The sequence below is a fragment of the Guillardia theta genome (assembly GCF_000315625.1).
Source record: "Guillardia theta CCMP2712 unplaced genomic scaffold GUITHscaffold_36, whole genome shotgun sequence".
Lineage (NCBI taxonomy): Eukaryota > Cryptophyceae > Pyrenomonadales > Geminigeraceae > Guillardia > Guillardia theta.
The window spans coordinates 400,747-411,945 of NW_005434638.1; the positions used below are offsets into that span (position 1 = coordinate 400,747).

Sequence of the window (11,199 nt, forward strand, 5' to 3'; positions counted from 1 at the left end):
AGAGTTGACAGAGTTTTACTTCCAAATTAAGTTGACAGTGACAAGTTGTTGCTTGTAGGCTTCGTTTCTTATTTACATCTAAGTTTGAGAGTCACTCAGAGTTACCCTCGCGCTGGCCGCAGCCTCGCTTGAACTCGGCAGCGTCGTCGATGCCGGTAGCTGGTCGGAACTTGAACTTCCGGAAGGTACGGCAACCCCAGGAGAGTCTTGATCCGGCGTGTCTTCCCCTGAGTCTACTTCCTAGAGAGCATGGGTGAGCAGAGGTTGACAGAAGAGACCGCAGGACTTACAGGAAGTTTCTTGAGGCCTCGACGTCTCTGATACTTCTCGAAAACGTCCTTATCGTACACATACCCATGCTTCTTTACAAACCTGCCAACTATCGTCAGCACCAGCATATCGTCCTCTGAGCCATTCACCGATTGCGCAGCCCGTAGTCCAAACCGGAGGTGGCAGGGGCGGGCGCGTGATTGAGGGGCTTGTAGCCCAGCCGACGAAGCATCATGAAGAACCTGCCGCCAGCTTCACACGCGCAGCCATGGCATTGCAAGTCTGCTTACGCTCTGAGAGAAAACCTCTCGGGGTTGTCTTCGAACCACGAATGCACGTCCTGCATGTCTTGTCAGCTCAACTCCCCGTCACTCCCCCGTTGTCTCCTCCTACCTTCCACCACTGGTCCACGTTGTGCACTTCCCACATCTTCAGGCCGAGGGGATTCAGCTTGGGATCCGAGCTCTCATCCACATTCTCCAAGCTGACAACTCCTTTCGACTGCTCGTCCTTGAGGAAGAGTCGGAACGCCATGGCCTGGTTCGCCTGCCCTGAAGAAGAACCTGCCTCGCTCCTCTGCGCCAGAGCTTCTCGCTGCCACTTGTTGCCGGCACTCTTACGTCCTCTCTTGCCGCCATCGTCTGAGGATGATGCCAAGCTCTGGCTCTCATCAAAACTTCGCTTCTTGCTCTCAGTAATTGACTGCTGAATCACTTCCAAACCAGCACCCGTGTACTGTGGTTTCGGAGCTAGAATGATCGACTTCGACGCGATTTGACCAATCTGACCAATCTGCCTCATAGTTTGATTGAAAACGATCGGCGGCTTCTGCGTTAGAGATGACTGAGCAAATGGCAAATGGTGAAGGGAGCCTGGAGGGTTGTTCTGCTGCGTAGCCGTGTTTAGACTGTTGAAATTAGCCTGCAACGAGGTTGAAACGAAAGGAAAAGTGCTATACAGATTATTTTGTTGCAGGAGAAGGAGTTCTGGTGACAGATTGGAGATGGAAGACGATGCTAGCTTGCTGTCGACCATCCCACCGAGCGGGTTCCATTGATTCTTCCAGCCCTTCGATGAGCCAGGGCTGTTCAAGTCGTTGGGACTCGCCAGATCAGGATTTCTGTGGGCAGGAGCATAGGAGATGGGTGGGGCTCTTTGCGAAGAAATTTGTCCAGGCCCAAGGCATTGGAAGTGGTCAGAAAGCTGAGTCCGGATGAGTGAGGAAGCTGCATCATGGCAGACACGTCGAGACTAGCAAGGGGGTTGGTTGGGCCAATGCCGACAATAGGATTGATGACCCCGATCTGCATGTTCAAGTTCTGCGGTTGAAGTTGCTGGTGGTCTTGTGACGGTGTGCTGAGCTGCTTGTTTAGCAAATGATCTTCCATCAAAGTTCAGCCAAGCTCCTTCTGCCCACCTTCCTTGTCATTCAGACTTTGCTCCAGGGACTCTTAGCAACCTACAAGCCCTGCATTCATATGCACCTTAAGCCTGATGTTTTCTGAGAGCAGGGCTGATCATATCTGGATATATCTGATGAGGCTTGTTTCTTCAAGAGAGTGGCAGGGAGAAACAAAGAGGAGAGTGCAAGTGAACGCAAGCTCGAGGAAGCGACAATGTACGGACCAGGAAGAGAAGTGGGAGAAGTTAGGAGTCCGCGACGGGAGAAGTAGGAGAGAGGATACAGGAAGGATCGATGGTTATGATGAGAAGAATCAAGGGGAGCGGGTGAAGGAGAGGGAGCAGAGGAGGTGAGGGTCAAGCCGAACTCGCGTTCTGAGGGCTATGGGGGACAGTCAAGGAAGGATTGCCGCGGCAGGGGTGGGGTGATATAGCAAGAATCTCGAGATTGAATTTCAACTACCCCCTACCCCCCATCCCTAGAACATGAAATAGGGCATAAGGGTCAATCCCATGGGGGTAGCTTCCTTCTCCGGATCGCAACGGTTGGGTGTCGCGAGTCTATGGGTGGGGTAGGTGGGGGTAGTCCACTTCATCGCAATTGTTCCAGACTGCAAGGGTGGTCTTATATGAGGGTGGGTGGTTGGTAGATTCGAGGGTACAAGGAGGGAGACACGACCAGGGTGGTCAACAAAAAAGAGGTCATTCCGTAGGGTGGGGTCATATGGACAGCGAAAGAGACGCAAGGTACCCAGATATACGAGTAGATGACCGACGGGGTGGGTGGTGTTCTGGCTAGCTAGTCGGCATCTTGGGCGAGGGGGTTAAACAGAAGAGGGTCAGAGGGGGGTGAGGGGGTGGTCGCTAGCTCACGAGACAGGCGTTTAACGCGTTATTTGTTTTTGAGATACACCCGAGTCATGAGCGCTGGGTGGGGGTAGGGGTAGGGGTAGGGTTGTAAAGCACGGGGGTTGGTTGTAATGGGTGTAAACTAAGGATGGAGAGGGTGGGGGTGGGTGGGGAGAGACGGTATCACCCGGCAAAGGCGAGGTCAAGATGAGAGGTCCAGGGCACTAGTGAAGCTCATAGTAAATCAATGAGGTATACCCCCCACTTCTCCTGCAGTCAAAACCAAAGGAGAGTCGCCTGGCTCCTGTCGCCAATTTGTATTTTTTTATTGCCAGGGGTAAAAGCACCTTCAGAGCTGATTGCACGGGTAGTGGTACACTAGCGGGATATGAACTAGGGGGTAGGAAAAGGGAATGGAGTATGGTTGGGTAAGTGAATTGTTTGGGTAGGGGTATAGTGGTGGGTGGGTTTCAAATTTGTAGGTGGAGTCCGTGTTGCGAAGAGGTCAAGTAGACCTCCATCGGATTTAAACTTGAGGAACAACATAGAGTTGAGGCTGCAGGGGGGGTGGGTATAGATGATAAGATGCAGGGTAGAACCATACTGCTTAGGCTTGCACTATGAGGTCCTCGTGTGGGTGGGTTAAAACAAGAAATTCTGAGGGGGTGGGGTGAGGGGGTCATCCAATAGGGTTAGAACGAAGAGGACAATCAGTTCAACCTCGAGATTGCAGATCCCGTGCCACACTACTTGATACATTATGAATTGAAGGGGTGTGTAATGAATCGTTGCATTTTAACGGCGACGAAAAGGCGCAGGACAAGAAAGTCGACCTCGAGATTGCGCGCTTCCCCTTAACCACTTTACCACAGCACCTCTTTTAGATTTAGCAGGACCCCCACCCATCCAATAGTGGTGATGGTACCCCGTTCATACTGGTTTGAACGACTGTCAATGTGCTCCGGGGCGGACTTCTCGGAGTTTGTTCGTGAAACGTTGCGGTTTGAGGGTCGATCAGCGTATCCCTCGTCCCCCCTCATGTCCTTGCATCGTTTCCTCCCCGTGCCCACGACGTGCCCGTCATCCCCTTCGCAACTTGGACCCCCACCCCCTACTCTGATGCGCCCCCTCGGGTTCCCGGAAGGGTGGGGGCCTCATCGCCTTCTCTTTCAGTACTATGGTGGTCCGGTCTGTGAACTCGGCCGGGCCCGGCGAGGGCGGCGGAGACTCCGGCGGGCCGCAGATCAAGTGCCATGGCGGCCCGGTAACACTGAATTCTGAGGCGAGCCCTGCATTTCACTCCCCAAGTAGCTCGAGGCTTGAGGAGAGGACAGGAGACAGGAGACAGGAGACAGGAGACAGGAGACAGGAGAGAGGAGAGAGGAGAGAGGAGAGAGGAGCGAAGATAAGGGAAAAGTAAGAGGAGGGAGGTGACAAGATTGGCGAAGAGAGCATACGGTAGGGAGGGAGAGGATGGGCAAAAGGAGGGAGGAGCATGCATACTCGGAGGAGGGAAACCAAAAGCGGAAGGAAGATCAGGGCGCACGAGTAAGAGTGGAGCGACGGGCGAAGGTGACAGCAGAGGTTCGCATGGTTGCTCAGATAGTTCTCCCTGGGAAGCGAAAGAGGATGGTAGCAGCGGAGAGACCAGCAGGGATGGGGCAGCGGGAGCTAGAGGATCTGAGGGAGGACGAGGGCTCCTCTCCTCTGTCGTCCATAACTGAGATGGAGAGAGAGGAGGAAGTCAACCTCGCGTCCAAGTCTTGCAGGCCCGAGGAGATGGGGGTCGCTCGATGGGTAGGGGAACGAGTGGGGAGGGAGGAAGAGAACGAGCTGTACGAGAGTTTCGCCAAGAACGGAGACGTGATCTCCCTGCTCGACTGCGTCTACGTGAAACCGGAGGAGAAGGACCAGGCTGCGGTGAGGCGCCGCCATGCTGACTGGCGATGAGTTGAGATGCAGTATATCATGAGGATTCGAAAGCTGTGGGGATGCTCGACGACCGGGCAGATGAAGTTCCGCGGTCAGTGGCTGTACAGGCCACAGGATACGAAGCATGGCAGCTCGTGCTGCCTGCATGCTCGTGAGGTGACGCAGAGGCAGGGGGGGCACAAGAGTGAGGAGGGGAGGGAAGAGGAACAAGCAAGCTGGGAGACGGTCTCTGATCAACAAGCTTGCAGGTGTTTTTGAGTGACTGGGAAGATGAAAATCCGATCGACTGTGTGCAAACCAAAGTGAGTGCGACAAAGAGAAGGGGAGGGGCAAGGGGTAGAGGGAGAAGGCGAGGCTGATGGCTGCCGGGGGAGCAGGAGAGAGGAGGAGAGGAGGGAAGAGGTGTGAAGCATGAGAAAAGTGACGGGTGTTGCTCTCATCGCAGTGTAATGTTCTCTTCCTCGACAAGCCTCCGACAAGGGAGGCTGATGCTTCTGACTCCTGCCAACCCTCCTCTCCTCTTGGACGAAGATTTCATTATGTCTGCTGGAGATCATACAGGTACCTCAGACAATCCTTCCCCGCCCCTCCTACCTCCTCATCCTTTGCCCCTTGTATCCTCCTTTTTTTCCCTCTCCTCCCCCTTCCCCCCTTCTCCTTCTCCTCCTCCTCCTCCTCCTCCTCCTCCGTCTTCTGACTCTTGGTTTCTCGCCTCAGTGTTCACACGGGGGAGATCAGAGAGCTTGCAGACTCGTTGCCAGGGAGGAAGAAGACGAACCCTATGAGCCAACGGCTGAAGGAGCTCCGGGGGGAGCAGGAGGTCATCGGGGGGAGGGAGCGTGCATGTGCTGAGCATAAGGCAGGTGCTGCTTCTCCAAGTGAGCGACGGGCGGGTAAGAGCAGCGCTTGTGTCTGGCAACGTTGATACTCCTCTAGCGCGCCAGGGAGGCCATGCAAGAGGCTGGCCACTTGTACGCCGACGCTCTGTCGAGGTAAAGGAGGAGGAGGGAGGAGGAGGCTGAAGCTGCTCCACCATGCCCATCCAGCACATCTCGCGCCTCATCCTCTCGCAGCAGACTTACACGCTAGTCCTGCGAAAGAAGCTGCCGGCAGCAAGGCAGCAAGTGACAGCAGCAGCCACCATGCGACGCCACAACGCGAGAAGTAGATCATCTCCTGCCAGCCTCTTCCCCTCTACCTGCCCTCCAACCCCCCTCCTCCTGCATTCCGGCCCAATCCTCCTCCCCTTCTCATCCCGCCCGTTCTCATGCTTTGCAGACTTCCTGGAGCTCGAGCTGTTTGCCGTCAAGCTCAGCGAGCAGAGGAAGGGACTAGGCAGGAGGAGGGAGGAGGGAGGGGGGTGGGGGTGAACAATTGTTGTGCTGGTCGTTTCCTCCTATCCAAGGTGGTGGCGCATTCAACTCTGCACGGGTGAGGAGTGGCGGACGACGAGAGAAGGGGGGGGGGGGGGAGGAGGAGGAGGAGGAGGAGGAGGAGGCGCAGGCCTGAGGACCTGCGGGTGACACTGGGAGCAGGTTGAGATGGATCCTCACGTACGCTGATGACACCGCCGTTCCTTTCTTCCTCTCCTGTGGCTTCACCCGCAAGGTTTTTGCAAGCCTCTCCTCTCCTCTCCTCTCCTCTCCTCTCCTCTCCTCTCCTCTCCTCTCCTTCCCTCCCTCCCTCCCTCATTCTCATCGACTTCACAGGTGACGATCGCTAAGAGCGTCTACGCCCCCGTTATGACCGAGTACGAGCACACGCTGCTGCTCCAGGTCTGCCTCCTCCCCTTCCTTTTCCTTCCAGCCTGATCCTTGTTGGCAACAGCGTGACATTGAGATTGAGGGAATCAGCGATCATTCAGACTATCCCTTCCTCTTTTGACAAGCTGGGAAAACCTCGTCCCCTTCCTTCAGCCGTTCTTCCCTGTTGCCAGCATCTCGCGTGCTCGTCGCAGTCTGCGACTGTTCTTGCCGTCCTCCTCCTCCTCTCCGCCCATCGCACGCAGGGCATCTTCTGCTGCCTCATGCGGCCTCCGCAACCTGGTGAACGTCAGTGAGCGACTATCTTCCTCCTCCTACCTCAGCAGAACTTCGCTCCTGTTGCCCCACAGTTGTCGCTTCAGCCGCGTCTCTTTCCAGCACAGGAGGAGGGCGAACGAATAGCAGAAGAGAGCAGCAGGATAGTCGCTGACCTCTGCCATCTTCTTGTTCCCTCGCATCTTCACCTCCTCTGCCAACTTTGTACAAATTCTCCTCAAAGCATTCTCCTCCTCCTCCTCCTCCTGCTTCCCCATCTCCTCCTCTTCCCCCTCCTCCTTGCTGTCTCTTGTCAAGGAGCATGCAACCCTCTGCAGTGTCGCTAGAGCTTCTTGGTTCAGGATTCCTCGCCGCCCTTGTCGCATCATCTATGCAGGAGGCTTCAACATCCTCTTCGAGCTCCTTCCTCCTCTACCTTGAGCGCCAGCGCTATCGTCTCTGCTGCCGTCCCTGTCATCTGCGCCAGGATGAAACTCTCGCCGCTTTCCTCAAGGTCGAAGAAGCCCTGCATCAGCTCATCCTCCTCCTCCTCCTCCTCCTCCTCCTCCTCCTCCTTTACCTTCACCCACCACACCTTTCCTTGAGCTGCCTCGCCTTCTTCAGTCTTTGCCGCCTCTCCTTCCAAGTCCACAGCAACTGCATCTCTTGGTTCAGCAGGAGCTGAGAAGTTTGCGGACGAGGAGGAGAGAGAAACGAGCAAATCGAGGCGCGAGGAAGAAGAGGAGCAAGTAAAGGGAGAGGAGGACAGGAGGAAGGAGCTCAGGGGAGGTGGGGTTGAAGGGGAGGAGGAAGCTAGGGTCCATCTGACCGGCAAGCAGGCGAACCAAGCGGTCTGGCATGCCCTCAGCGTCCAGCTGGAGGAGGAGATCGCCGCAGCCGCCGGCATCTCTGCTGGCTTCAGCGAGGAGGAGGAGGTTGAGGAGCGAGTCTGAGAGCCCCAGTATCCCCGCCTGCTCCCTCGACCTTCAGCTGCTCCTTCCTCCCTCTCCATCTCGCACCCACCTGCAGCTCGAGTAGACTGCTTCCCCTCTTATCGTCCTGGCAGCGCACGAGCGCCTTCCCCTGCTTCAGCTGCTCCTCGACATGCCGGAAGCAGCTGAGAAGCAGAGGCAGGTAGCCGCTCAAGCTGAAGATGACGAGGATGATCACGAGAAGCCACATGATGACGATGAAAGTGAGAATGAATGAAAAAATGAAAAAATGAATGAAAGAGGGAGGGAGTTGAGTGATGCATCTTTGAGCTATGGGGAGGAAGAGGAGGCTTACATGATTCGCTTCCGTAGCTGGAGGAGATGCAGAGAAACCTCATGAGCAGAATACCTGAAGCAAGTGAGATGACGCGGAGAGGGAGAGAAAAAAGATCGACGAGAGCGAGTTAAAGAGAAGAAGCAAGAGAGAGAAAGAGCAATGGGCAGCATCCGAAAAAGCATCAGGTAAATGAGGGCGACGTGGACAAGGACGAGGAGAAAGGGGTTAGGAAGCGAACATGTCCGGATGACGCGAGAGCGAGGAGATGATGTAGGCGATTGGCTCGAGAATCTGCTGACTTGTTAGCAAAGAGAAGCGGAAAGGACGAGGGAGAGGCGAGGAGGGGACAGGAGACAAGGAAGTCGAAGGTAACAACAAGCAAGGACAAGGTGAAGAAGAAAAGGGAGCGAAGAAGTTGCTGGTCGAGGTTGGAGGGCAGGGAGGCACCTGAAAATCATTTTGGAGGGCAGGAGGGAAGGAGGAGCTGCTCAGGTTCAGAGGCGATGAGAGCATATGAGGGCATACCAGTAGGAGGCCTCGAGGTAGGAGAAGAGCTCCTTCATGTTCTCCTGCGCCAGGCACGCGATGCAACGTCACAGATAAGGCACGGGGAGGCACCAGAAGGAGGGGAAGAGAAGACGAGGATACACCGGTCATGTCATCTCCTCCTAGAACCACCCCTTCCTCCTCCTTCTACCTGCTGCCCACACCTCTGCTCCTCTCTTCTCCTTGCAGGTTTCCTCTACTACACATGCTACTCCACAATCGCCACTTTGGCCATTTTCAATATCATGACATTTATCAACATCTACATCTACATCTACATCTACATCTACATCTACATCTACATCTACATCTACATCTACATCTACATCTACATCTACATCTACATCTACATCTACATCTACATCTACATCTACATCTACATCTACATCTACATCTACACATCTACATCTCCATCTTCATCTTCATGACAACCATCGTGTCATTCACCTCAATGGATTCACCAAATTCAGGTACGTCAGGACGTGCAAGGCTCAGACAACAAATCTGAAGGGAAGGTAAGAAAGAAGAAAGGGAGGAGTAGGCAGAGATCTCAAGGAGCGACGAAGAGAAGAAAACCCGGGGGGGAGGCACAAGGTGAAAGAGGAGGAGAGGAGGAGTGGAGGAGAGGAGGAGACGAAGAGGACTTCAGGACCTGCGCGATGGACTGGCCGGAGGATTCAAGGAGGTGAAGACGGAAGACGTCGGAGCCCGTGAGAGGATGCGGGGGCGAGCGATAGAGCTCGCGGTACTCCTGCTGCTTCTGCTCATACTCCTCCTTCTGCATGGCTGGGCAGGATGAGAGACAAGACAAGAGCCTCAAGTCAAGATCGCATGTTGCTACCGGATGCATGCAGGAGACACGCCATGACGTCTGTCAACGAAGAACTTCGAGCCTAACGAGCACACTAACCAACAAACATGAAGCCGAGCAGTGAGATGGTTCTGAAGGGGAGGAGCAGGAGGAGCAGGAGGAGCAGACACCATCGAGCAAGGCCCTTACCCTTTTGCTGATGAGAAGGAAGGGATCCAACACGAGCAAGCTCTGAGCATGGCAAGTGAAAGAGTGAAAGTAAGGGTCCTGAAGGTGAAGCTTGTCCTCGCCTGCAGGATGGAGAGGATGGAAAGTCTCGACCAGGGCAGAAGGCGACTGAACATGGCAAGTGAACCAGCAGGTCAAAAGAGATGATGTAGCTTGAGAGATGATGTAGCTTGAGAGATGATGTAGCTTGAGAGATGATGTAGCTTGAGAGATGATGTAGCTTGAGAGATGATGCAGCTTGAGAGATGATGTAGCTTGAGAGATGATGTAGCTTGAGAGATGATGTAGCTTGAGAGATGATGTAGCTTGAGAGATGATGTAGCTTGAGAGATGATGTAGCTTGAGAGATGATGTAGCTTGAGAGATGATGTAGCTTGAGAGATGATGTAGCTTGAGAGATGATGTAGCTTGAGAGATGATGTAGCTTGAGAGATGATGTAGCTCTGACCTCGGTTGGTCCAGCACAAGTTGCACGCATGCTTTCACGGCCCCTGCTTCATGCGCCTTATCTCAGCTCGCACCTCAACGCCTCCCTACCGCTATCAGCTAGCAGGCATGCGACAGGCTTGAGCCGCGAGCTGTCCTGTAGGGACGTGAGAGGAGGCGCCAGAGGTGACAGCAGAGACGAGGAGGAGGAAGCATCTGCCAGCATTGAGTGCGCGCCTGCCGCCAGACCCTCAGCATCACCTTGACAGCAGGTCCACGACCAGGCAGACAGTGGCTGCCTCCTCTGACTCGAGAAGCTTCGCCAAAGCCTGCACAGAGAGCCTGAGACGAGGCGTGCGACAAGAATGTGAGAAGCCAGGGATAGGAATAGGAGGAAAGATCGCAAGTATCGACCATCATGGAGGGTAAGCTCAGCAGACTGTCGAGAGTAGCCTGTATGCCGCAGATGATGAAGAGAAAACAGCAGAAGCATCAGAGTTACCTCCAAACTGCCGCGATTGGGACAAGAGGATTGAGAAATCTACAGGAGAGCTGAGCAGAGGCAGAGGAGTCAAGGGGGAGACGTGTTCCATGCTCGAGATTATGTCCACTAGTCTTGCTCTCCTCTGCATCTTTGCGCTAACACACTGACGTCAAGTCGCAAAATCTCTCTCCCCTCCTCACCTTTCCGACGCATCCCCGACGTTCCGCATTCCCAAGGTCTCCCACACCTTGTCAGGAATGTCCTCGCCCACCGCGTCCCTGCAGGGCATGAGCAAAGGCAGCAAGCAGGAGACGTACGAGGCCTGGGCTTGGAGCATGGATTCCATGGTCTTCATCTCTTCGGCCATCGAAACGTCTGGATGGTTCAGAGCTCGCTGTACAGCCGGCAATCGCATGACATGCTCGATGGCTGTCTCCTGTTGATCTCCTCGACTTGTCAAGGTTTCTAGCCAGAGGAGGGTAAGGATTGCCATGTCTCTCTGTGACCCACCTACACCTTCTTGTCTCCCGTTGCTGCCGTTACCCTCATCTTGCCAAGACGTTGAGCATGGGACATGGCAGGATGAGACACTCACTCTGATCTACTTCTTCTCCTGCCCATTCTCTTTCAAGACGTTTTCTTTCTATCTCCCACCTGTATCCCTGTTACGGCGATTGAGATCCTATGAGCTGATACCTTGATATCCACTCTCTCTTCTCCTCCTCTTCTTCGTCATCGTCTATGTTCTCCATCAACTTGTCCCATCTATCCCAATGTGTTAGTGAGCAGCAAACACATTTCATGCTCCTCCTCTTTCTCCTCTTTCTCGTCCTTTCTCTCCCGTCTTCTTCGCCGGTTCTGCACTCGAAGAGCACTTGACATACTTGCGGTAGTCGACCATGGTGACTGATGCAGACTTCAACCTATACCAACATGAGGCGAGCAAGATATGACTTGTCACGATC

At 54.4% G+C, this 11,199-nt stretch overlaps 4 protein-coding genes across 4 annotated transcripts; 1 reads left to right on the forward strand and 3 right to left on the reverse strand.

Annotated features, from left to right (window-relative positions):
• Positions 1 to 91: 91 nt before the first annotated feature.
• Positions 92 to 1,305, reverse strand: GUITHDRAFT_139171 (hypothetical protein; the record flags this gene model as incomplete). The annotated part of the gene is made up of 5 exons (XM_005832180.1): positions 92 to 169; positions 291 to 372; positions 420 to 512; positions 561 to 610; positions 664 to 1,305. 5 exons carry the CDS (start codon positions 1,303 to 1,305, stop codon positions 92 to 94), a joined length of 945 nt encoding a protein of 314 aa, XP_005832237.1.
• Positions 1,306 to 3,993: 2,688 nt separating this feature from the next.
• GUITHDRAFT_139172 (hypothetical protein) lies at positions 3,994 to 5,448 on the forward strand (the record flags this gene model as incomplete). The annotated part of the gene is made up of 7 exons (XM_005832181.1): positions 3,994 to 4,440; positions 4,483 to 4,608; positions 4,701 to 4,754; positions 4,898 to 5,013; positions 5,170 to 5,272; positions 5,316 to 5,345; positions 5,389 to 5,448. 7 exons carry the CDS (start codon positions 3,994 to 3,996, stop codon positions 5,446 to 5,448), a joined length of 936 nt encoding a protein of 311 aa, XP_005832238.1.
• Positions 5,449 to 6,364: 916 nt separating this feature from the next.
• GUITHDRAFT_139173 (hypothetical protein) lies at positions 6,365 to 7,652 on the reverse strand (the record flags this gene model as incomplete). The annotated part of the gene is made up of 6 exons (XM_005832182.1): positions 6,365 to 6,494; positions 6,534 to 6,802; positions 6,907 to 6,996; positions 7,051 to 7,127; positions 7,300 to 7,441; positions 7,494 to 7,652. The coding sequence occupies 6 exons, from the start codon at positions 7,650 to 7,652 to the stop codon at positions 6,365 to 6,367; spliced, it is 867 nt and encodes a 288-aa protein (XP_005832239.1).
• Positions 7,653 to 8,687: 1,035 nt separating this feature from the next.
• Positions 8,688 to 11,135, reverse strand: GUITHDRAFT_139174 (hypothetical protein; the record flags this gene model as incomplete). Its single annotated transcript, XM_005832183.1, has 12 exons — positions 8,688 to 8,789; positions 8,938 to 9,063; positions 9,286 to 9,748; positions 9,846 to 9,907; positions 10,012 to 10,203; positions 10,253 to 10,291; positions 10,335 to 10,389; positions 10,435 to 10,512; positions 10,552 to 10,783; positions 10,830 to 10,888; positions 10,931 to 10,999; positions 11,119 to 11,135. The coding sequence occupies 12 exons, from the start codon at positions 11,133 to 11,135 to the stop codon at positions 8,688 to 8,690; spliced, it is 1,494 nt and encodes a 497-aa protein (XP_005832240.1).
• Positions 11,136 to 11,199: the final 64 nt, after the last annotated feature.